General features: G+C 41.2%; 1 protein-coding gene across 2 annotated transcripts in view; it reads left to right on the forward strand.

Moving 5' to 3' along the window:
- LOC127452912 (ras and Rab interactor 3-like) overlaps positions 1–27,424 on the forward strand; it is a 61,891-nt gene that overhangs the window by 6,730 nt on the left and 27,737 nt on the right. The window contains exon 2 of one of the 2 annotated variants that reach the window (XM_051718793.1): positions 25,672–25,797. In XM_051718793.1, coding sequence (XP_051574753.1) covers positions 25,672–25,797 — 126 coding nt within the window. The remainder of the gene's footprint in view (positions 1–25,671; positions 25,798–27,424) is intronic. The other variant, XM_051718800.1, reaches the window with a different exon arrangement.

Consider the following 27,424-nt stretch of genomic DNA (forward strand, 5'->3'; position numbering starts at 1 on the left):
AAGCAGTTTATTCAGCACACAGATGCATCTCCTCCATAGACATCCGTTCAAAAAAATGGCCTCTTGTCTCCTCGCCAGCATACCGCTGCGTTATGCATTTTGATGCTAACCTTGTAGGCTCCATTTTAGAATGGCTCTGCTAATACTTCTTAACCAGCTGATTTCATGATTGTAATTCAGTTAGCTAGTGGTGTGTATAACTTATGAACTGCTTGCATTTTTAGCGAGACGATCATCTAGATGTAGAGATTAGGCTAAATATTGAAAATAACTCAAAAGTTTATCATTGATATACACTGGTGGCCAAAAGGTTAGAATAATGTACAGATTTTGCTCTTATGGAAAGAATTGGCACTTTTATTCACCAAAGTGGCATTCAGCTGATCACAATGTATAGTCAGAATATTAATAATGTGAAAAATTACTATTACAATTTGAAAAAAATGGTCAGAACTTCTTAAACTACTTCAAAGAGTTCTCATCAAAAAATCCTCCACGTACAGCAATGAAAATCCTTGGCATTCTAGCTGTCAGTTTGTCCAGATACTCAGGTGACATTTCACCCCACGCTTCCTGTAGCACTTGCCATAGATGTGGCTGTCTTGTCGGACACTTCTCACGCACCTTACAGTCTAGCTGATCCCACAAATGGTCAATGGGGTTAAGATCCATAACACTCTTTTCTAATTATCTGTTGTCCAATGTCTGTGTTTCTTTGCCCACTCTAACCTTTTCTTTTTGTTTTTCTATTTCAAAAGTGGCTTTTTCTTTGTAATTCTTCCCATAAGACCTGCACCCCTGAGTCTTCTCTTTACTGTTGTACACAAAACTGATGTTGAGCAGGTAGATTTCAATGAAGCTGTCAGCTGAGGACATGTGAGGTGTCTATTTCACAAACTAGAGATTCTGATGTACTTATCCTCTTGTTTAGTTGTATCTGGGCCTTCCACATCTCTTTCTGTCCTTGTATGAGCCAGTTGTCCTTTGCCTTTGAAGACTGTAGTGTACACCTTTGTATGAAATCTTCAGTTTTTTGTCAGTTTCAAGCATTATATAGCCTTCATTCCTCAAAGAAATTATTAACTGATGAACTTCTAGAGAAAGCTGTTTATTTTTTATAAAATTTTATAATATTGACCTTAAGACATGCCAGTCTATTGCATACTGTGGCACTTCAAAAACAGACACAAAGACAATGTTAAGCTTCATTTAACGAACCAAATAGCTTTCAACTGTGTTTGATATAATGGCAAGTGATTTTCTAGCACCAAATGAGCAATTTAGCATGATTACTCAAGGATGAGGTGTTGGAGTGTTGGCTGCTGGAAATGGGGCCTGTCTAGATTTGATCAAATATGACTTTTTTCAAATAGTGATGGTGCTGTTTTTTTACATCAGTAATGTTCTGACTATACTTTGTGATCAGTTGAATGCCACTTTGGTAAATTAAAGTACCAATTAAAGTTCCTTCCGAAACAGCAAATTCTGTACATTATTCCAAACTTTTGGCTGCCAAAATCTTCTCGAAGTTGCTTATTTTTTAATGATTTTCATTACAAGAAAACTCCAAATACTTTTAATGGATACTTATTTTGGAACTTTTAATGGATATATCTGTCTTAGTTCTGAACCTATCTCTGCTGTGTGTGATGCTCTCATGGTGTCTACTGATTGCCAGTATGTCACAATGATCTTTGATAGTGACAACAGAACAGTTTTACAGTGTGGGGCATTAACATATAACTTCAGCATATAACTTTCAAAAGTGTGGCAAAGGTCTCTTTTATAATAAAATATCGGTGATCGGAATTGGCCGATCACAGTGTTACATTATTGGTGATTGGTATTAACTCAAATTTCCTGATCAGTGCACCACTAATACTAAGTGGATAGGGAGGGGCTATCAGTGCGACTTATACATGGCTGGGACAAGCTCTGCATGATTTGGACAAAAAGTCATATTGCGATTATTTTGAAAAATATTGCGATTTATGATAGAAAAAATAAAGTGGTAGTGTTTTTCACATGTTCAACTGCCAAAAGACTACTGGGGTTTTCACACTTGAGTCCTCTTAAAAAGAACCAAACTGAGAACTTTTTTTCAATTTACCCACAAACAAATATGTATATAAACAGTGAAACAAAGAGAAAACAACTACTTCTTCATATTCAAATTGTACCCATCCACCTTGTACCTGTTCTCCAATACCAGTCTCCAATATTCTTTTCATCTTTTCATCTATTTGTCCGATGCCGAAGTTTTTATCAGCAGCTCTGTCAAAACAGGTTATATGTATGCTTTCTGCTCAATGTCCCTGTTGGTAATACCATAGTTGTTTCCTAGTTTTTGCTGTCAAAAATACTGTTGTTTAATTGAATAATTAAATGAACACAAAATATTCCATTTTACTCTTTACTACAGGCCTTAAAAACAAGTAGGCTCATAAAAACTATTCTCTACTGTATATAAAATAGCCCTAAAGAACGAGGCTTAATGTCAAACTGAAGTTGAACTGATAACACATTGGTGTAATTAAACTTAAAGTGAAAGTTTTGGTTCCCTATCTGTCACTCACTCGACGTTGGTGTCGATGTAGTGACACTAGTGGTCACTCTTGGGAGCCCGAGACACCTCTGGTCTTTGATAAAAGGCCAATGAAAATTGGCGAGTGGTATTTGCATGCCCGGACATACAGGTATAAAAGGAGCTGGTATGCAACCACTCATTCAGATTTTCTCTTCAGAGCCGAACGGTCATGCTCATTGAGCTGAATACTACTGTTCATTCACCTCTGCTGGATCTGACGGCGCATTTCAGCGGCTTCTCCCCCCTCTGCACTGGTGCACTGCAGAGAACGCCCCTGGGCGCTTCGGCAGAAAAACTAGAGAGTATATTTTCTGAAAGAGCATTTTTCCCCTCTAAAAGAGTATATATTTCTCTAAAAGAGCACACACACAGAACGTCTTTTTAAAAACGCGTCTTTTTAAAGATGCTTTTCCGATTGTGTGTTATTCCTGGTTGTGCTCATTATCTCTCGCCTTCTAACGGTCACGATCACTGTCTTTTGTGTCTGGGCACTGCTCACGCAGAGACAGCGTTCGTGGATGGTCATGTTCTCATTGTGAGAATATGTCCATGGCAACGTTGCGGTCGCGGCTCGCCTTCGTAAGAAGGCGGCCAAGGGCTATTCGGCAATCCCCCGGTGAATAAAGGCGCTCGCGGTGCACCTATGCCTGCAGAGCGCCGCCACCTGGCGCGGGTGCTCAAAGCCCCCGTCCAAGGCCTGTAGGTTTATGTCGTCTCTGACAGCCAAGGCCTACGGTGCCACTGGACAAGCCGCCTCCGCCCTGCATGCCATGGCTCTACTGCAAGTCCGCCAAGGCGCTAAAGGAACTGCACGAGGGTAGTTCCGCCCCGGGATTGATGCAGGAACTGCGCTCGGCGACCGACCTCACTCTCCGAGCGACGGAGGTCACGTTGCGGTCTCTCGGGCGGACGATGGCCACACTAGTGGTCCAGGAGCGCCACCTTTGGCTCAACCTGGTCGAGATGGGTGAGGCCGACAAGACACGATTCCTTGCTGCCCCCATTTCCCAGGTGGGCATATTCGGCGACACCGTCGAGGACTTTGCCCAGCAGTTCTCGATAGTAGAGCAGTAGATGGATGCTAGCCGGCATATCCTGCCCCGGCGCGGCTCAAGATCCCGCACACCGTCTACTCATTGCCAAGGGTCGTCCCCCTGTGGTGACTGCACCGGCTCCACCGCAGCCCGTCCCTTCGGCCCGGCCCCGGCGTGGAGCCCACCGCAGGAAGCAGACGCCACCCGTCTCGCGGCCGCCCAGAACCTGTGAAAGGCTTCAAAGTGCCCTTGAGACGGGTGACGCCGCGAGGCCCCACCTGCCGGTACATCCGATGACGTTGTCCCTTTGGTCCCCCTTGCGCGGAACTTGGACGCATGGCTTGCGCTTTCCAATCCATCACGAGGGCTGGTCCGGACCGTCCGACTCGGCTGCGCGATTCACTTCGCCGGGCATCCGCCTAGGTTCAGCGGTGTCCACTTCACCTTGGTGAAAGACGAAAACGCTGCTACCTTGCGCAGAGATCGCTACCCTCCTACGGAAGGGCGCGATAGAACCTGTCCCTCCAGCCGAGATGAAGGGGTTTTTGCAGCCCCTACTTCATCGTACCGAAAAAAGGTGGTGGGTTGAGGCCAATCTTGGACCTGTGAGTTCTGAACTAGGCTTTACACAGACTCCCGTTCAAGATGCTGACGCAAAAACGCATTCTGGCGAGCGTCCGGCATCAAGATTGGTTCGCAGCAGTAGACCTGAAGGATGCGTACTTCTACGCCTCAATCCTTCCTCGACACAGACCCTTCCTGCGGTTCGCATTCGAGGGTCAGGCGTATCAGTACAAAGTCCTCCTTTTCGGCCTGTCCCTGTCTCCTCGCGTCTATACGTAGGTCGCCGAGGCTGCCCTTGCCCCGTTAAGGGAGGTGGGCATTCGCATTCTCAACTATCTCGACGACTGGCTAATCCTAGCTCACTCTCGAGATATGTTGTGCGCACACAGGGACCTGGTGCTCTCACACCTCAGCTGACTAGGGCTTCGGGTCAACTGGGAAAAGAGCAAGCTCCTCCCGGTTCAGAGCATCTCTTTTCTTGGTTTGGAGTTGGACTCAGTCTCCTTGACCGCGCGCCTTACGAACGAGCGCGCCCAGTTGGTGCTGGCCTGTTTGAAGGCGTTCAGCATTCCACTGAAATTTCTTCAGAGGCTCCTGGGGCATATGGCATCCTCGGCGGTGGCCACCCCGCTCGGGTTGATGCATATGAGGCCGCTTCAGCACTGGCTCCAGACTCGAGTCCCGAGATGGCCATGGTGCCACAGGACACACCGCGTGGCCATCACGTTGGTCTGTAACCGTCTTTTCAGCCCTTGGACCGACCTCTCGTTCCTACGGGCAGGTGTTCCTCTAGAACTGGTCCCCAGGCACGTCTTGGTCACGACAGACGCCTCCAAAATGGGCTGGGGCGCCGTTTGCAACAGGCACGCAGCCGCCGGCCTCTGGACGGGTCCGCAACTGCATTGGCACATCAACTACCTCGAGTTGTTGGCAATTCTACTCCACTGTGGAGGTTTCGGCCATTGATCCAGGGCAAGCATGTGTTAGTTCAGACAGACAACACGACAACGGTAGCATATGTCAACCACCAAGGTGGTTTGCACTCTCGTTGTATGTCACAACTCGCCCGCCGTCTCCTTCTCTGAAGTCAGCAGCACCTCAAGTCGCTGCAAGCCACTCACATCCCGGGCAACCTCAGCACTACGGCGGACGTGCCGTCACAACAGGTTACCCTCAGGGGAGAGTGGAGACTCCACCTTCAGGTGGTCCAGCTGATTTGGAGTCGATTCGACAGGCACAGGTGCACCTGTTCGCCTCCCAAGAATCCTCCCCACTGCCCGCTCTGGTACGCCCTGACCGAGGCCTCCCTCGGCATAGACGTGCTGGCACACAGCTAGCCCCCTGGCATTCACAAATATGCGTTTCCCCCAGTGAGCCTGCTTGCACAGACCCTGTGCAAGGTCAGGGAGGACGAGGAGCAGGTCATCCTGGTAGCACCCTACTGGCCCGCCCAGACGTGGTGCTCGGACCTCATGCTCCTCGCGACAGCTCCCCCCTGGCACCATCCGGCACCCGCGCCCAGACCTCTGGAATCTCCATGTCTGGCCCCTGGACGGGATGCAGAAGACCTAAGCTGTCTCCCACCTGCGATGGTAGACACGATCACTCAGGCTAGGGCTCCCTCTACGAGGCGCCAGTATGCCTTTAAGTGGCGTCTGTTCGCTAAGTGGTGTTCTTCCTGTCGGGAAGACCCCCAGAGATGCACAGTCATATCAGTGCTTTCCTTCCTGCAAGAGAGGTTGGAAGGGAGGCTGTCCCCTTCCACCTTGAAGGTGTACATTGCTGCCATAGCAGCACACCACGACGCAGTCGACGGTAAGTCCTTAGGGAAGCACAACCTGATCATCAGGTTCCTAAGAGGCACCAGGAGGCTGAATCCCTCCAGGCCGCGCCTCGTTCCCTCATCGGACCTCTGTAGTTCTTCAGGGTCTACAGAGAGCCCCCTCTGAGCCTTTGCAGTCAGCTGAGCTTAAGGCACTCTCCTTGAAGACTGCCCTCCTGACTGCGCTCACTTCCATCAAGAGGGTAGGTGAACTGCAAGCGTTCTCTGTCAGCGAAACGTGCCTGGAGTTCGGTTCAGGTTACTCTCACGTGATCCTGAGACCCTGACCGGGCTATGTGCCCAAGGTTCCCACCACCCCTTTAGGGACTAGGTGGTGAACCTGCAAGTGCTGCCCCAGGAGGAGGCAGACCCAACCCTGTCGTCGCTGTGTGCGGTGCGCGCTTTACGCATCTATTTGGATTGCACACAGAGCTTTAGAATCTCTGAGCAGCTCTTTGTCTGCTTTTGGTACACAGCGGAAAGGAAGCGCTGTCTCCAAGCAGAGGATCGCCCACTGGCTCGTTGATGCCATAACTATGGCATATCTCGCCCAAAACATGCTGCCCCCGGTAGGGCTACGAGCCCATTCTACCCGTGGTGTAGCGGCTTCTTGGGCCTTGGCCAGAGGTCTTTCTTGGGCAGAGCCCTCTGCCCCAGTCTCCATGTTTGTAGTAACTCCTCCCCCATTGGGCAGGATCTACCTTGAAGGCTCTCCACATGGTTGGAAAGACAATGTGATGTATTCTTCCACTTAAATATCCCCCCCTCTCTTGGGGCGAGGTGTGGTCTCCGCGGTGTCCTCCCCTTGGGAGGGACACCCCCCGACTAGACCTGGCGGCCCAGTCGGATAATCCCCCTTCTTTTTTAGGGAGTGGAAAAAGAGAAGGGGAAAAGAGGCCACGACTGGGTTAAGCCTATCTCTATCTTTGGGTAGTCGACTTGTCCCCAAAAAGGGCTGTTCGACACTCATAACTGTGTTGGGGGAGGTTACGTGTTGACCTGGTGTGCTGGCAATGAAGCACACAGCAAGTCTGCCCACCACACACCGCCAGTTCACGTAACACAGTTCAGCCTTGTGGCGTTTTGTATAGGGACCCCTAGTATCACTACATCGACACCAACGTCGAGTGAGTGACAGATAGGGAATGTCATGGTTACTGGTGTAACCTCCATTCCCTGATGGAGGGAACGAGACGTTGGTCCCTCCTGCCACAACGCTGAACTACCTGCTGAAATGGCCGGACCTTATATTGGCTCCTCAGCATAAAACCTGAATGAGTGGTTGCATACCAGCTCCTTTTATACCTGTATGTCCGGGGGAGTGGCATGCAAATACCACTCACCAATTTTCATTGGCCTTTTATCAAAGACCAGAGGTGTCTCGGGCTCCCAAGAGTGACCCCTAGTGTCACTACATCAACACCAGCGTCTCGTTCCCTCCATGAGGTTACACCAGTAACCATGACGTTAGTTTGTCACCATTTAATTACATTTTTATTTATTATTTTATTATATTTCATTTAACAATGCAGTATATTATAGTATCTAAATATTTTATATAGAGGTATTATATGTACGTTCCTTCCTTTTCATTTTGTTGGATGTTGGTAGTATTAGTTCTGCTTTCATTTGTTGCCACTGGGAATGTAATAAGGGCGACACACTCTCTAAAGTTTCTAGACTCTACAGGTGCTACAATGCTGTTTGCTCAGCAATCATTTATTAAAGATGTTTGAATTATACCTCATCATGTGTTATGTATTATTATTATGACATCTGTGCCTGACGGAGACTGAGATGCTGCTACTGCAGATGATAATAACTTCACCCAGGACACGCTGGTTTAGTGTAAATAAAGCACTTAGCGCATGTAAGCAAACGGAACCGAACTCTGAGCTCTTCTGTTACTCTAAGCATGAGATGTTTTTGTGGAGCACAGAACCGCTCTGAAAACATTGTAATAATGCTCTAACTTCATATAGACTGGACAGAGCAGCGCAAATAAACTTTGAGCTGACAATTTATTTATTAAATCGCAGCCTTTTGCGATTTAACAGTCGCACGAGGTCATATCGCGATTTCGATTTTATTTTGATTAATTGTGCAGCCCTAGCTAGGACCCATTCGTGTTTTTTTTCTCTCTCAACAATGGGATTTTGGCAAGGTGTGACTTACTGTTAGTGTGATTTTCAGGAAAATAAGGAACTGGATTAGGATGTTTCCCCCCTGAACTTCCCTCAGCATGATTTGTGTTTTGACATGTCAGGAACACCTGCAGCAAAATTAACACTCAATCTGAGTGGGTTCACCGTCTCCCCTGGTTTAGACATGATCACACGGGAAGTTGTTTCCAACAGTTCCGGTACCCTAAGATCGGCCACATTATGCTGACTCACTAACAAGCCCCTTTTCTTATCAGACATTTTTGCATCGGCTCCAGCGTGTTAACCTTCCCCTTGTGGTGTGGCCGGAAGCATGTTGCATCAGCAGTGTGGAAGACCCGGATTCTGAATTAATCGCGCTCGCATAATCAGTGACGAGTGCAATTCAGAAATTTTCATACTAACATTACGTTTTTACACCACTGATAGTTAGGCTTAGGTTTGGGGTTTGGATACAGTTTATAAGTGTGCTTTTGCACTTGGTTTGATTGCTTGGCTGACCCCTAATTTGTTTTCTCCCCCTCCCCTTTACACCTGGAAAATGCAAGTAGGTATAGCTGCAGGCCGGAGACCTCCAAATGGGGGTGAAATTTCCAAAAGAGGGCAGGGTTATTCCAGAAGGGGGCGGGGTCACTCCAAAAGGGGGGTTGCGCCAACTCCAAAAAGGGATGCCACTTCCACTCACGGTTAAGGTTAGGGAAAGGGCTAGGTAAGGGCTCCCTATATCTTTAATGGCAGGTTGGAGCTCCTTTCCCTTTTTGGAGCACTGCCTACAGCTATACCCTTCTCGGAAAATGGAGCTCACATGTGCCCAGGGCCGGCCCGTGGCATAGGCGACATAGGCGGTTGCCTAGAGAACAAAATGACATCGAGGTGCTGCACAAGTTTTTTTTTTTTGTTGTTGTTTACAGAAGTGCGCCCTCTTGTGATGACAGTGCACCCCTCTACCCATATACAGAGCACTAGTGTTATGCGATTATTTTATAATCGGATCCTTATCATAGTATGTGGACAAAATGAGTGAAAAAAGAACCAAATTATCAGGTGCACAAGGCAGGAAGCAGCACAAAGAAATCACAAGTTAACGACTGTCCTATTGATGTTTATTTACTACTTTGAAATAGCTTATTTAGAACCTCTTAACTGGCACTGACACTGTGGGCCATTTTTTGCTTGTTTTATTTAAGTTTAGTGCAAGTTAAGTGCAGTGTATTTTCTTTAAAATAAACTTGCGTTTTAAAATGTTGTTTTAATTTCAGTTATATTGCTGCTTGCTTTCACTTCACTAAAAAACTCCTAAGTGTCTTCTTTTAAAAGAGACCATGATTAGGACTGTAGTCTAAAGCATTCATGCTAAGCACTCTCAGTTAGAGCACCCTCATTTGCAGACCAGGGTAAACTACTGCCCGTGGGTCAATTTATCATGAACATTTTTAATTAGATCTTTCATTTATCTGGCTTTGGGATCCATAAGCTTTTAATATGCTCAGGGTTTCCAGATAATAGATGCAACACCCCAGTCAGAGATTTATACATGCACAAATAGGAAATATTTCGCCATACTTAATTTATGCAATCTGGCAACCATGTATGCGAGTGTGTGCGCTCTCTCCTTTTCAAAAAAAAAATAAAATAAAATACTTAGTGCTCAATAGTGAAATATTCTGCTCAAAGAAAAGTGTGATGCAGCCACTCCGTGTACATTCGTGAGGCTGCGTGTGCTGTTTAGTGCTAAGTCTGCGAGCAGACCTTTTCACTGATGAACTTTAGTAAAATCCCAATAGATCTTCGCATCATTCGCACACGGAGGGGACACACGAGCAAAACCAAGTGAGAGAGGAAAATGTTTGTTCTTTGTGTTAATTGTAAAATGCTGAAGTCCCTCACACCTTTATGCGAATGTTACTCTGTGTCATGAAGCCTGTTTTATTCAGTTGTTTGCTGAATGGGATGCCAAACAAACCATTGATGAGACTCACATCATGACCCATGAGCATGTAAAGGGGTTGATAATGTTTTCAGAATAAAACAACTTAATCCACTTTGCATCAAACATTAAAATAAGCTTTTAGAATCTATAATTTCAGAATGTTTTATTTTACTATTAAACCAAACTCCTGATGTAGAGTGTTAAATTGAATACTAAATTACCACTGCATTGAAGTATGGTAAAATAAACAATTAATAATTGTATTCAGCCTTTATTCATTTTTAGTAGCACATGATAGAAAAGTAGCAGCAAAACTTCAAGCAGTCGCAGAATGGTCCCATCAGTCTGTATACACTTCAGAAAAATTGTGCATCATTCATTGAGTGCATGAGTGCACTTCTACTTCTGGGCTTTAAAGATACAACTATGCAGAAATGTATCTTCTCTCTTCCAGGATCTACTTAACGGCTGATGTGGCCCCAGTACCAAAATAATCGCACGCACCTGCTCAATTGAACATGTAAGAATACATAAATTGGCAAGCAGATTTCCTTGAATCCCAACAAACACAAAAATCCCTGCATTTTGTGAACACACAAAATGCTGCATCAATGTATGTCCTAATCTGCAGGTGCAGCATTTTGCTCTCATTTTCAGCGACATGTGGAAAAAAAACAAAAAACGAAGCAGTAAATGTCAATCTAAAATCTCGCCTAGAGCGCCAACAGAGCCTGGGCCAGCCCTGCATGTGCCCATCCACCCAACAGCACTTTGGCCACTAGGGACAGTGTTTCGGTAAGACAGACCGATTTTAACTAAAGAAAAGTCAACCTACTGATTCCGATTTCACTGTAAGGTCAGTCTGGCTTAGGAAAATTTTTAACTGCCCTCACCTAACTATTATTTTTTAAATGTTTTATTTATTTATTTTTTGCTTATTGAGAGCTCTTTACCAAATATTTTTCCCATACACTTTTTACAAAGACACATATAGCCACTTTCGACTATTGTGAGCTCTTCAGCTTTGCTGTAGGGATGCATCATTTGATTATTGTGGAGAGAGACAGAGAGAAATTTGTTTTTGGATGTACATATAAAATGAAAAAAGTTTTGAGCTCATATTGTGATCTCTGACTGTTGATTGCAAACTTTGGAACCGTATCTTAGCAAATATGAGAACAGTTTTAGACATTGTTGAGATCTGTCTATCTCCAATTGAAATGTTACTGTAAAGAGATCTTATCTGTGATTTTTCTTTCATACGAATAGTGCTCCAAAGTAAAGCCCCTCATCTCTGTTTCTGTTTTCTCCCATTTGTCAATTCTGTCATTCTGTAATATGACTTTAAGGACAGCTTTATATTCAGGCTCCTCAGTGGGCAGCTGGCATTAGGACCCCTGATTTTACACATCCCACCTCATCTTATCCGTCACTTTAGGCCTTTTTTAGACACATGCACAATCCGCCACGGCTGCGGTGTGTCATCTTTCATCATGAGCTTAAAAAGACTATGACACCATCAGTGCACTAATAATGAAACGCATATAGACAGATTTAAGACAAATGACATGCAATCATTTAACAATTGAAAAGCAGATTTTTTTGATAATGGGAGTTGCTGGCACACTTTAACAACTGAATAGAACTGACCAGAACTGAATAGAATTGAACACTGAACTGTGCTGAACTGAACTGAGTTTCATTGAATTGAACTGAGTTGAATCGAAATAAAATGAACTCTAAATGAATTAAGTTGATCTTAACTGAACAATAAATTGTTAAACTGAACTAAACAGTCAAATTGTTGAGTTGAATTAAGTTGAGATTAATTTAACTAAACTGAACTGAGCTGAACTGTGTTGAGTTGGATTGAACTGAAATGAGCTGAATTAAGTCAAGCTGAGTTTTATTTAATTGAACTGAATTAAATTTAACTAAATTAACTATGTTCTTAATTCTCAATTGTAGATTTGGGATCAGTCTGTACAGTATGGGCCTTTAAGTAAGAATATTTTGTTTCAATTGGGTCATAAAAATATTAATGTTTCACTCGGACAAACTGTCAAATTGTGAAGCAATATATTGTTTCCTGACGTCTTTCCTTGACTATATGTTCCACATGCCCACATTTCTCACTGCCATCCTCATATACCACAATCTCTCAGTGATACTGTTACTTTCTCTCTGTCTCTCTGAGCTGCATTATTCTGACAGCTGCTGCTGCTCATTTTACTGTTGAAGGTGCAGTGTTGTCGTCCTCTGCATGGTTTCCTGTCTCTTTCCTTACTCCCTCCATTCTCTCTCTCTTTCTCTCATTGTGGAAGTTACTGGAAATGTTGAGAGAGGTCTTACAGAAGTGCAGCAATTGTGAAGCCATCTGACAGCCTACACCAATCAGCCACAACATTAAAACCACTAAGCCTAATATTGTGTAGGTCCCCATCGTGCCGCCAAAATAGCGCCAACCCGCATCTCAGAATAGCATTCTGAGATGCTATTCTTCTCATCACAGTTGTACAGAGTGGTTATCTGAGTTACCGTAGACTTACTGTGGCCATTCTCTGTTGACGTCTCTCATCAACAAGGCATTTCCATCCACAGAATTGCCACTCACTGGATGTTTTTTTTTTTATTTTGGCACCATCTGGAGTAAATTCTAGAGACTGTTGGGCGTGAAAATCCCAGAAGATCACAGAAATACTCAAACCAGCCCATCTGGCACCAACAAACATCCATGCGATTATCTAATCAGCCAATCATGTGGCAGCAGTGCAGTGCATAAAATCATGCAGATATGAGTCATGAGCCTCAGTTAATTTTCACATCAACCATCAGAATGGGGGAAAAAATGTGATCTCAGTGATTTGGAGCGTGGCATGATTGTTGATTTTCCTTAATATTTTGACATATAAGAGGTCTATCTACTATAAAAACATACTGTAAATTTCAGAACTCAAAACTTAATCCCCAAAACGTAATCCCCAATGCAATAAAATAATTAATTTAACCAAACTGCGAAAAGGGCTGGTTCTTTACTTGAAAACCAAAGGGGACTCACCTGGACTATTTTGAATTATTTTTGTATTTAAACATGCACTACATAGGCTTTGACCACTTGATACATGTCTGATGGATTGGATGGATTCTCCTATTCAGAGTTGTAACTTGACACTTCGTCTTTTAAAAGTGGCCCAAGATACAGTATGTATCAAGCAGTCAAAGATGGCTGTCTGTGCATGTTTAAATATAAAAATAATTGAAAATAGTCTAGATGGGTCCCCTTTGGTTTTCAGGAATAGTTAGGCCACATTAGGCCTTGTTTGTCCTTCTCTCTCAGTTTACAATCTGAAGCAGTGGGCGGTGCTAAGGGTATGTTGATGTAAAAGTAGGCATTGATGTTTTTGAGCTGTAGAGGCAGTCATGAATTAATGTATCCCTAGTGACGTATGGAAGTAGCGGAAGTAGAGAACGATGAGTTTTTGCAGCTTGGTTTCAATAAATGCTTTTAGTGCATTTGGGATTAAGATTTGAGTTTTGACATTTACAGTATGTTTTTATAGTAGAAAGACCTCTTATATGTCAAAATATCAAGGAAAATTTGATTCCTCATGACATGACCCCTTTAAGCGCAAATGTAAAGTTTACATAGAAATAGTTGGATGGAAACTCTGCAGTTTCTGTCTTTGCCTTTTAATTCCTTAAATAAATTTCCAGAGAACTGAAAGTGAAATTGTCCCTGCTAATAAAGTATCCTGGAGAGAAATTTCAGAGCAGTGTTTGGCTGACGAAGGTCCAGTGACTAAAACTTTGCTAAATACATTTTGATACTCTTTGCAAGCCAAGATGGTGTGCGGGATTTTTTTTCATTTTTTTGTTTTTTCATTTCATTTACTTTGCTAGAGCAGTGTTTGGGAAAGCCTTTTTGTTATGTGCTCGTCTGAGCTCTCCCAAAATATTTACTCTGAGAATAGATGGTATGAAAGTGAACAGATTGTAAACGAGTGGGATAAATACAGATTTTGTGGGGAAAAAAAGTGAATTCAGCAACAGGAAGTTGAAAGTTCTGCTGCTGAAATCAGTCTGCACTTACCGAAATTCAAAACACTGCAGTGGATGAAGCTGAAAGTGCTGTTGTGGTGAAATGTCCACATGGTGGCACTAAAGGCAAGTTCTATTTCTAGTTGTAGATGATAAAATACGGTCAACAGGAATGCATATTTTATTAACCAAACACACTGTTGTTTACGGAAGATATAATTACTTCCTGGTTTCCATGGGGCTTATGAACCCATGTCTTGAAGATTGCTCACGCAGTGCGCTACCAGTAGGCCACAGGTAAATGTAAACTTATTTTAATTGATGCAAAGATGTCTAATGGGGGAATGCTGTTTGTCAGGAATTTGTGAGATGGGGGAAGGACTTGTCAGTAATTTGGCAGAAGAGGTTCCATTTCAGGGTAAATGATCATTCGGAAGCAGCATGTCGATTTCCTGTGTGATCATGTTGAATGGGATGCGGTGGTTGGTACATTATACTGTATTTAGATTTGATATACTGTATATTATATTTGGTGGATATATATAGATATATATACACTCACTGAAAACTTCATTAGGAACACCTGTACTCCTACTTATTCATGCAATTATCTAATCAGCCAATCGTGTGGCCTTTTTTGCAATTAATAATATCAGGCATATATGGGTCAGGAGCTTCAGTTCAGTTCATCAACCTTCAGAATGGGGAAAAAATTTGATCTCAGTGTTTTTGACCATGGCATGATTGTTGGTGCCAGATGGGCTGATTTGATTATTTCTGTAACTGCTGATCTCCAACGGAGAATGGGCAGACTGGTTCGAGCTGACATTAAGGCTACGGTAACTCAGATAACCCCTCTGTACAATTGTAATGAGCAGAACAGCATCTCAGAATGCACCACACGTCAAACCTAGAGGCGGATGGGATTAAACAGCAGAAGACCACGTTGGGTTCCACTTCTGTCAGCCAAGAAAAAAAAAAGCTTAGGCTGCAGTGGGCACAGGCACATCAAAACTGGGCAATTGCAGACTGGAAAAACATAGCCTGGTCTGATGAATCACAATTTCTACTGAGACACACAGATGATAGGGTCAGAATTTGGTGCAAACAGCATGAATCCATGGACCCAACCTGCCTTGTGTCAACAGTCCAGGATGGTGGCGGTTTTTTAATGGTGTGGGGAATATTTTCTTGGCACACTTCGGGCCCGTTAATACCAGTCAATCATTGCTTGAATGCCAAAGCCTATTTGAGTATTGTTGCTAATCATGTGCATCCCTTCATGGCTACAATTTACCCATCTTCTAATGGCAACTTCCAGCATGATATTGCACCATGTCACATGAGTTCACTATTCTTCAGTAACCTTCCCAGTCAACGAATCTGCATCCAATAGAACACCTTTGGGATGTGGTTGAATGGGAGATTCACAGCATGAATGGGCAGCTGAAAAATCTGCAGAAATTGCGTGATGCAATCATGTCAACATGGACCAGAAACTCAAAGGAATGTTTCCAACATCTTGTGGAATCCATGCCATGAAGAATTGAGGCTTTTTTTAGAGCAAAGGGAGGTCCTACCCAGTATTAGTATAGTGTTCCTAATAAAGTTTTCAGTGAGTGTATATGGATACATATTTGTAAATCAACCTAGACCTGGTCAGAATGGATGATGTTTCAAAATAAACATACTAATATAAAATGAGGGACATTATAAAAAGAACAAATATGACTAACTATACTTTAAAAAACTGACTACGGCCAAAATTGATCTTTATTAAGTCTTTAACTTAAGTACTATAAGCCCTTCTGTGATAGTGTGTAACATTTTTATATTTGTACAATAACTTGTAGCGGTTACAAATGTTTGGAATTGTGGTAATGTGTGAATGCGTAATATAATGTAACACACTCTTCAGGAAGCATAATGGCCAAATAAAAAGCACATTAATATCATCTCAATCTTACTTGGGCTAGGCGGGGTGTTTAGCTTTAACTTACATCTCCCCATGTTTTCTCGATCCTTCTAATGTCTTCTTGCCGTGAAGTTAGACAAAATCGAAGGGGTGATGCCAAATTAGAACATGATTATACGCAGTCAAACAAAATCACAATGTGCAACAGAGATTTCTGAATAAACAACTTAATTCAACCTTACGACCTCAGTAGGTAAATATTCAAGCCAAAAATGAATACCTCAGGAAAATTTAACTTTTTAATACATTTTAATGACCCTTTATTTCCGCACTGTAATTACAGATTTCATAATACTTTTTAATGACAAGCAGATACCCTGGGTAAAATATGAAGGCCAACCAATTCACACTTTATAAATAAAGGTGTACTGGGGGCCTGGGTAGCTCAGCGAGTAAAGAAGCTGACTACCACCCCTGGAGTTGCGAGTTCAAATCCAGGGCATACTGAGTGACTCCAGCCAGGTCTCCTAAGCAACCAAATTGGCCCGGTTGCTAGGGAGGGTAGAGTCACATGGGGTAACCTCCTCATGGTCGCTATAATGTGGTTCGCTCTCGGTGGGGTGTGTGGTGAGTTGTGCATGGATGCCGCGGCGAATAGCTTGAAGCCTCTACACGCGCTATGTCTCTGCAGTAATGCGCTCAACAAGCCACATGATAAGATGCGCGGATTGACGGTCTCAGACGTGGAAGCAACTGAGATTCGTCCTCCGCCACCCAGATTGAGGCAAGTCACTATGACACCACGAGGACTTAGAGCACAATGGGAATTGGGCATTCCAAATTGGGGAGAAATAGGAGAGGAAATCAAAAAAAAAATTTGTATAAATAAATAAATAAAGGTGTACCAATGGAGCAGCCTATGTGTTGTCAGAGAAGACCAATCGATTCTTTACATACTGTGTGCAATGATAAGTTAAACCTCTGCATCCTGAAATAAATCTTATGTAACACACCATGATAAACTGTTTCAAGCATCTGCAACGAAGAGGCAATAGCATTCCTAAATAAAATATCACCATAGTCTAGTACAGATAAAGAAGTAGCAGTTTCTTTTTGGCAACAAAAGAAAAACAGGACTTATTATTGTACAGACAGCTTGGGCTGTTCAGTTATTGGAGTAATAAAGATGTGTGTGTGTGTGCGTGCGTGCTTGTGTGTGTGTGCACGTGTGAGAGAGAGAGAGTGCGCAAGAGAGGAGCGCAGTTGATAGTGTGTAATGTGTCACTGACAAAAAGACTGTGCTAATCTCACACGTGTCACTTCTACAAGTCTCAACAATGTCTCAAACAGATTTGCTAGGATGCCAAAGTCTGCAATCAAAAGTCAGATATGTCAATATTTTTACATTAACATGTATTCAGTTAGCAGATGCTTTTATCCAAAGCTACTTACAAATGAGGAATACAGTAAAAGCAAATCATCCTAATGAGGCAATAATATAAGAAGTGCTGCAATACAAAGTCATGGAGGTTCTTGAAAATTGCAAGAGACTTGGCTCCTTGGGTGAAGTTAGAAAGGTTGTTCCACAAGCAAGGAACAATGGAAGTGAAAGTCCAGGAAAGTAATTTTGCACCTCGATAAGATGGAACACTGAGGCGCTGCTCACAAACTGATCGGAGGCTTCTGGAGTGCACAGACTTGAAGAAGTGAGTCTAGAAAGGGGGGTGCGGAGCCAGTAACTGTTCTATGTGCTAGCATCAATGCCTTGAATTTGATGTGAGCGATCATCGGCAGCCAGTTCAGTGAGAAGAAGATAGGCGAGATGTGCACACTCTAGTGCTTGTTGAAGACCAAGAGGGCCGTGGGTTTTGAATCATTTGCAGCGATTTGATTGTACATGCAGGAAGACCTGTCAGAAGAGCATTGCAGTAGTCCATTCTAGATATAATAAGGGACTGGACAAGGAGTTGTGTAGCATGCTAAGACAGGAAATGTCTGATCTTCCTAATGTTGTACAATGCAAGTCTGCATGATCGAGCTGTCTTTGAGATGTGATCTGTTCAACAGATCGTCGAACACTACCCCAAGGTTTCTGGCTGTGCTGGATTGTATAATCATTGACAAGCCTAGCTGAATAATGAACTCAAAACATTTTCTGTAAAGCTGCTTTGAAACGATATGTATTGTGAAAACTAGGGTTGGGTTTTGATACAGATTTCCCAAAATGATTGCGATTTTAATTCGATATCGATTCATAGGTTTTTTTTTTTTTTTTATAATGTCCCTTTTGCTTACCTATGAAAGAAATGCTCTCCCAGCTAATGCTGTTAAAGGGATAGTTCACCCAAAAATGAAAATTATGACATATGAAATATATGACTTTCTTAAGCAGAACACATTTGAAGAAAAATAGAAAAATATCTCAGCTCAGTAGGTCCTTATAATGCAAGTGGATGGTAACACGATTTTTGATGCTCCAAAAAGCACAGACAATCAGCCTTAATGTCATCCAAACGACTCCAGTGGTTAAATTAATGTCTTAGAAAGTGATACGATTGCTTTTGGTGTGAAAAAGATCAATATTTAAGTACTTTTTAACTATAAATCATCGCGTCCGGTAAGCAGCAGTATGCATGTTTACAAGAGGGCTGAGGGTACGCGGTCTTTCCAGCGATGGCATGGCAACGTTCCATTTGTTGCAGCAGATGCTCTGCTTTGTTTAAATTTGCTTCAGTTTGTTTACGCTGTTTGGTCAGTACAGCATTCCTGCAACTCAGTTGGAAACAGCACTGCTCTTCCGGGTGTGTTGCGCATGCGTCACTTCTCGCATGAACATGCCAACGCCAGTACGTCACACGAGAGACCACGTGGCCTCAGCCCTCTCATGAGCGTGCATACTGCTGCGTAACGGAAGCGATGAATTATAGTTACTTACTTGGACTTAAATATTTATCTTTTTCACACAAAAATTATCATATCGCTTTATAAGACATTCATTTGGATGACGTTAATGCTGATTGTCTGTGCTTTTTGGATCCTCAAAAATTGCGTTACCTACTATCTACTTTCTTTATAAGGACCTACTGAGCTGAGATATTTTAACTTTTTTCTTCAGATGTGTTCTGCTGAAGAAAGGAAGTCATATACATCTGGGATGGCATGAGGGTGAGTAAATGATGAGACCATTTTCGTTTTTGGGTGAACTATCCCTTTAATTATACAGGAGAACTTATAAATAGGTGCATTACGAAAATAAAAATTTTACTAATTATATTTTATTAGCTTTTCATAATTTTGGTCACATCATGGCTTTTTAAAAATGAACAAATCCATGTATTCAATAAATAAATAAGATATTATATTTAATATATTATTTTTTGTTACATGTTTATTGTTTAATTGCATAATTTGTACATTGATTGACAAACCGGTTCTGTCTCTTTATCAAAACCGTCATTTCTGTAAAGAGCATTTGTAGATGAGTGGATGTTAACGAGAGAAGGCTTTATCTCATCTGTGCCATGCATGATTAGAATTAAATGTTTATTTTTTGTTGTTTTTGATCAATAACTGACTGTAGAGACAAAAAGGGTATTAAAAGAGACATTATTCAATGACAAATGGGTCATGTGGATCTCGTTTGTGGATGCATTTCACGGACCAACTTTTACCCTCAACACGCAGGGAAAGGATCTCGCTGCTGAATGCACCACTATACTACACAATTACTGGTTAGTGAAATCTAAACATTTACCAGCCAGTTGCCAAATATATACATTCTAGTCGCATAGTACAAAATTTGGTTGCAAATGCAAGTGATTTCCTCTCATTGTAGTGGATTGTTACGCATAGAGTAGGAGACTGATCTGGGGATTTAAGAATCGATATCGTTCAAAGAAGATTGCGATGCATTGGAAAATCAGTATTTTTACCCACGCCTAGCGAAAACCATTATACAAGTAAAAATTACTTAACTTGACCTTTCTAATCAAATTCTCCCAAGACAAAATTATCTCTCCACAGTAATTTTTTGTCAGCATTTGCCTGATTTGTTTCTATTTCTGTTTCCTCTTATAGAATTTTAGGAGAAACCTCTGAGACAAAGTTGATACTTAAAAGAATCACCTGAACTCTGAAACAGAGCAACCAATGAGCAATAACATTTTCCTCTGGGAAGTATTGGGAATCTAATACATAGGAATCTGAAAACAGCAAGACATTTTTGTGCTTATAAAAATTCAAAAACTCTGAATTGATTCGTAATTGTTATCTTTCTGATCTCAGACTTAAAAATAGCTTCGAGGAAAAAAAAGTTTTTCAAGAGGAGAAACTCACTGCTTGAATTTAACTCAACTCCCTCCATCTAGTTTTTCTTCTCTTCCTGTGTTTCTTACTGTACATAGCTTAATTGCATAACTGCATGTGTAGGCTGCTTAGGGTGTTATATAAGGAGGCCTACGCTACCAGTGGGTATCACTGCTCTATCGCTCTCTATTCTCTCATGTTGTACGGTTTGCATTATGAAGGTTACTGACCCATCTGTATTTTATGGATAGATTTGCGTGCTGATGGCACTCATTCTCATGTTATCTTTCAGTGGTTTAGTGATTGAGTTTGTTGGTGGGAAAGTCACCCAGGTTGGTAATGTGATGTTTACATAATAAACTCTCTCCATTAACCTCCAGTAGGTGATAGAGGTGTAAAATGTACACATGGAATAAACAAAGGAATATTGAGAGCTTGGATTGAGTTGTAATGTATTTGCTTGCTATTTTCACAGTCTTTTTAATTCACATAGTTCCATTCTGTAAATACACAGAAATCACATTAACTGCTGCCTAGCTGTCTACATAGGCATCAGCTTTGTTAGACCCCGTTTCCACCTGGTATTACGATGCATCTCAGGTGATCCGATCCCATTTGGTCAGGTGAGACACATCGCTATTTACACCTCGTCACTTAAATGTGTCTCCTGTGACCACTTGTGTTCGGATTTGGAAGGGAGGGTCTCTGTTTCATGACGACATACATCAATCACTATGTCAGTGTGTTACTGCCTGATATTAAAGCTCAGCAAATTCAGAAAAGACAAATAAAGTTAGAAAAAAAACGGTTGAAATTTAATCAAATGCAACATGTCAAGCAGAATTGTCCATTAATTTTGTGTAATACCTGTATTAAAGGAGCTTCAGATGTTCGTGCTTCTCATCGTTGTTGATAACAGACATACTGAAGAAGATCCATGAAGCTCTCCTGATTGTGTATGTATCCGCTTTTTTACATTTTCAAATCGGACAGTTATTTCCTTTTAAAGCCACTCATAAACAGGGGGCAGTGGTGGCTCAGCAGTTAAGGCTCCAGGTTACTGATCAGAAGGTCAGGGGTTCAAGCCCCAGCACTGCCAAGATGCCACTGTTGGGCCCTTGAGCAAGGCCCTTGACCCTGCCTGCTGCAGGGGTGCCATATCATGGCTGACCCTGCACTCTGACCCCAGCTTAGCTGGGATATGTGAAGAGAAAAAAAAAAAAAAAGAATTTCACTGTATATGTGCAAATGTATAATGTGTGATAAATAAATAAAATTATTATAATATAAATTATAAACAGCAAAGTTTAAACTCTTGTTTAAGCACAGCGGTTGATTGACAGGTGAGGGGTGGTGCTTCACTGCTTCCGGGACACATACAGGACAGAATAGCATTTACACCTATAATGCAATCTGGTCACATGTGTTTTTGACCACATTCATATGTGAACAAACCGTTTTAGACCCTGTTTATACCTGTATTTAGGGCTGCATGTGTAGAACTGAACAGAAAGTCCTGCAGACTTCTGCAAAAATTGGAACACACGTCATTCATCAAGGCCACATCCACACCAAGCCGTTTAAGTTTCTAAACTCCGTTTTCAGTTTCCAAATGTAATTCGTTTTCAAAAGTATGCAGTTATGGAAAGCGTTTATTGAAAGTCTCCATTTTTGGGGGAAGGAAAATTCTGTTCCAGTGCAGATGAGAGGCGTAAACTTAGCAAAATCAATGTAATTTCAAATGAAAACATACTGTATTTCTGTGGACATGACCAAAGTCCTTTGCATATTTGTTAAATATTATTTGGTATAATTTGATCATGTTTTGAGCTGCCAACATGAGTACAGTACTCTGAGCTCCATTTCACACATTTGACCATGTTTAAATCCAGCATTAAAAAACAGCATTCACATATTTCCACATATATCCACATATCCTCCCCAAAAATCATTGAAATGATTTGAAATACTCTACATAGGCAGCAACTCCACATTACACAATTTGCACTCCTCACATGAAGCACACAGGAGACTCAACTCACAATGGATTTCAGTTGAGTTTAGTGTTAGCAAGTTACTAAGCTAACAATGCAACCAGTATTTTGTCATTGTCACGATTTACGTCAAACACGGAAGTGGTGGCAAAAAAAAAAAAAAAAAAACAGAGCGAAGAATAAGCAAAACAATGTTATCTAGGCTTAACTTTTGAAAAAATGTATTCACCTTTATTACAGCCATAAACTGAGCTAGCTACTGAAACTAACTGATGCTTAGCATTTATTGTTGTAGTATACACACGTTTTAGTCCAATAGCGATACAAACAGAACATCCCCTGCCATGCAGGCCCTTACAGAAATTTTAAACAAGCCGCAAACTTGCAGCAAATTTGCCACTTGTTATTTTCACATGCAAATGAGCTTTTGATTCACACAAATATTTGCCAGAAGTTAGCTGCTCTTCGCCGGTAGTGGTGAACCTCCGGCAAACCTTTCGCAACATTGGACAATTTTCCGCAAGTTTGCCGCAAAGGTTATTTGCATGTGAAAATTAGAATTTGCGGCAAATTTGCCATGAACTCTTAATTTTCATAAGGGGGTGCAGTTTGCAGTCAGTATGTAGGGTTCTATTCAGATGTGATCATCCTGTGCTCTATTCCCTTCGAAGACTTCACCCTCCATTTTGAGAGTTCAAGATGGCCGAAAGGTGTAGGACTCATAAATAACAGTCATTTGGAAGTCTTTAAAAAAAAAAGTCATTCTTATTGTAATCTCTGTTTGGAACAACTCTACAACATGGCTACCATAATTTGAAGTGGGCAATAAACAGAACAAAATTGTATGACATGACTTTATGCTATTTAGTCATGAGATCCAATGAGATTTGATGTTATTGATGTAGCTGCCATATTTGATTCAAGTGCTTTATTAATATGATTTGATTTGACAGTGAATTACGACTTGAATTTCATTCTGTTCGTCGCACAAAGTTATTGTCAGAAGAATTGGAATATAGTGCATGTACCATTTATTTTTAATTTGGTTTTTGTGCTTTTGTCCATTTTTCGCTTAAATTATGGTTTTAAATCAGCTTTTGTGTTACACGGTAGGAAGAATGTCATATGGGTTTGGAATTACATTAGAATGAGTAAATAATGACAGAATTTTAATTTTTGGTTTTACTCTTCCTTTAATTTTAGATTAATGTAAAATAATGACAGAATTTTCATTTATGGGTGAACTATTCCTTTAATTTGTGGGTTTCAAAAACAGGATAAAAATAACATGAAGTGCTCTCTGACTCTGCCTGAGAAAGAAAGGGCAATAGAGAGAGACATTAAAACATCCTCTCCACTTTGCCAACAGTTCCTTGCCTTTTTAGCAAATTGTGTCTTTTGTGTGTATGTGTGTGTTACGGGTGAGTAGGTGTCTGTGGCTGAGTGGGACTGCCTGGTAGGACGTGTAGGCATCTGTTGCCATGGCAACCATCTGCCGTTATGTATAAGCATCCTCTCGGGCTGCCCACACAGTGCCATCGTAATGAGAGACCGTTTGAAGAATTGACTGCCGTACTGTTCATTGTCTGAGTGTTTTTGTGTTGGTCCAGACAGAATCTGCAGACTTTTTTGCCACTTCTGCACTGATTTTAAGGGATTAAAACATAGTAAATTATGTTAAACAGTGCTCCGAGTACTGGCATGAATAGAGTAAATTAATTTTTGGTGTCCATTAGAAGCACAAATTATGTTTACTTTTTCCGAGAACTATTAGATATGTTGGATAAACTATTTTATTATACAACCCTCTGAAATACTTTTAATAGTGGCATTTAGTGGTGAAATATTTCTGAATAATGCTTGTTAGACCCCGCTTATGGATTGTGTGTGTGATTTTTGTTAAGCATTTAAATAACTGATTACTTTAATAACTTATTTTAAATCATTTTAAGTCATCTTTCAGCCCCTTGAAAGTTTGCTGAGGCCCCCTAGACAGCCCCGGCCCCCTGGTTGAGAACCACTGAATTAGAACATGTACATCTGATGGTCAACAGCTAGTGTACAGTGGATCAGCTCTAATTTACATTATATAAATTACAATATACAATATTGTATAATTACTGTATATAAAAATATACATTTCTATAATCTTATATTAATTCAATATATGTTTATCAATTACTACAGACTAACATGAAAAACAGGCTAGCCCTTACTAACTAATGTAGTTTTTTGTTTGTTTTAATTTTTTCATGTTATAAATATTGTCTGTATAATTTTGATGTTTATCTAATATTGGAAATAAAAATAAAAAAATCGCACAAATCCGGGTTTTTAACCTGTTGGTTGGTACTCAATTCATGGAAAGTACACTCTACTACTGTACACTACTGTGGCTAATCATTGTCATGTCTGGTTCCGGATGTAAAAATCCCATTCATTTTTTCCATACACTAACTGATTTTCAACAAAAACTTTCAGTTCTCCGGATTGAGTCGGTTTCATCCCATGTAGTGGCAGGCACAAGCAGGTAAGTTCTGGGACAGCTAAAGGTTAAAAAACCTTTAAAGACAGACCTACCGTGAACTCTCTGAGGTTGTTCATTGAAGGTATATGCTTTTTTAAAGCCATCAATCTGCGATATTTCAACTTTATTGTTTAAAAATCGTGTTTATGTGTGGAATTCCTGGTGAACAACTACACTATACCCAAAATCCTGAAGAGAGATCCACCAATCAGAGAACCACAGCCAACAAAGCCCGCCAAAGAGGTCTAGCAGCGAGTGCACACTTCCATGACGCACTGTGAATGATGCATTCGAATCTCCCTACACCCTGAAACTACATTTATATTTGTTTATATCAGAATATTTTTCAAAAAACTTAAAATATCTTGTTTCTATACTTATCAACTAACTAAAATCAATAGTTTTATATATTTCCATTGTTTTTTATTAGATTACGTATTCACAATGCTTCATGGGGTTGTAGTTCATTTGTGAAAGACAGTAAGTACACAAGTAAAGTCTTGTACCTTTATCATTTTGTCTGATTTTCAAATACTTTTTTGCTTCAAATCAAAGTTTGTAATGTTGTGATTCACCCCGGAGCTGGTTGGTTTGGTTCATGGCTTAGAACTTAGAAAAGCCTATAGAAAAATTAAATGGAAAAAATAATTTGGGAACACAAATGGCTGAAAAGGTGGATGGGCACTGTTGTGCTCTATTGTGTAAAAATCTTAGGTCTGTGGGCGCAGGAGCTGTGTTGGCCTGGTTTTATGTCTGTTTGCTCATTTGTTGACCCCTGTTCTCTGCATTATAGATGGACTTGTCTCTCCAGAGGAGTTTGAGTGTTCTGGATCGTCTCCTCCTCACACACTCCATATGGTTGCAGCTGTCAGTCAACCTTGACTCCGCCTACCAAATCCTACAGCGAGAGATAGTAGGGGTGGGACAATCCCAATCAGTCACTGAGCATCAATTCACTATAACAGTTACAATTACAATTAATCATCTAATCACATAACTTGGTATGACTAGCATAGCAGTAGTAAAATGACTGTAATTAGCAGCTAATAAGCCAATTATACTTATGTACATACACAGCCAAATACCATCAGCAGTGTTGGATGTAACACATTAAATGAAAAGTAATCTGATCTGTAATCAAGTAATGAAGTAATTTAGACACTACTCTTTTTTTTTTTTTCCAACAATCCCACTGCGCTTATTGTGTCTAATTTTCATGAGTTGCACATACTATTTAAATTAACATTGGTTACTTTAAAGTTAAAATTTCATGGTTTCATTTAAATGGTTGCGCTTTCTTAGGTTGGCATTTAACAATATTTAGGGTTGCAGGTCCAACGTAGAGTCAAATGCTCAAGAGTTAGTACAGTACTTTGTAAAATGCTCTGATACCAAAAAGCAATGCTGTGCTGCTTATGTACAGTGTCTGCTGTGTTAATGTCCTACAATATAAATTATGTATTTTGATTTAATGGTTTCTTGGTGATCAGCTGTTGTGTCCTGAATTTGATGTCATCAAAAATTATCTTAACAGTTCATAAAAATATCAGTTTCACCTCAAATCATCAGTCACACTCTACTGGGCTTGACAATTAGCTTTACTAAATATACAGGTATCGGTATCATTGAGTACCAAAAGAAAATAACTGACAGACTAAAATGACTTTACCTATATTAATTCTGAACATTAATACACTATAAAAATAATCATAAAAAATAAAATAATAAATTAAAAAGATTTTTAAAAAACAAGGTGGGAAGCCCAAAGTAATATTCAGTCAGAGGGCCCAGAATTTCTAGCTATGGTCCAGCACTTGAACTGCTCTAAAATGGCTGAAAACAGAGTATCAAGAGCCCGCGGGTGAAAACAGAACAGCGCGTCACCTGTTCACTTTGAACTGCATGCACAGACCATGTATTAATTTGATTAAATCACAGACTTTTTTGCTTTAATAATTACATAAGACATATCGTAATTTGTTTTGTTATTTAGATTAATTGTGCAGCCCCAAAGGATGATGAAATTTGTCTAAAGATGTGTTATTTAGGAAATGTAGTGGCCAAAGCACATTAAAATCATCACAATATTCAAGATATTGCTACATTTTTATATCCCCAACAAAAATCATTGTAATTATATCGTGAATATTAATTATAGGTTATACGTATTTTGCTTATATGTAATGGTAGAACGTCCTGGTTACTTTTGTGACCTCCATTCCCTGATGGAGGGAACGAGACGTTGTATCGATGTAGTGACACTAGGGGTCCCTATACAAAACGCCACAACTAGCTGAACTGTGTTACGTGAAGTGGCGGTGTGTGACGGGCAGGCTGCTGTGTGCCTCGTAGCCAGCGCACCAGGCCGTCACGTAACCTCCCCCAACGCTCTTTATGAGCGTCGAACAGTCCTTCAGGAACAAGTCGACTGCTCAACAAATAGGGACAGGCTGGCCCAGCCGAGGCCTCTTTTCCTCTCCCAAGGGGAAGACACCATGGAGACCACACCCCGCCCAAAAAAGGGGGGGTACTTCAAGTGGAAATAC

The sequence above is a fragment of the Myxocyprinus asiaticus genome, chromosome 2, assembly GCF_019703515.2.
Source record: "Myxocyprinus asiaticus isolate MX2 ecotype Aquarium Trade chromosome 2, UBuf_Myxa_2, whole genome shotgun sequence".
Taxonomy (NCBI): domain Eukaryota; kingdom Metazoa; phylum Chordata; class Actinopteri; order Cypriniformes; family Catostomidae; genus Myxocyprinus; species Myxocyprinus asiaticus.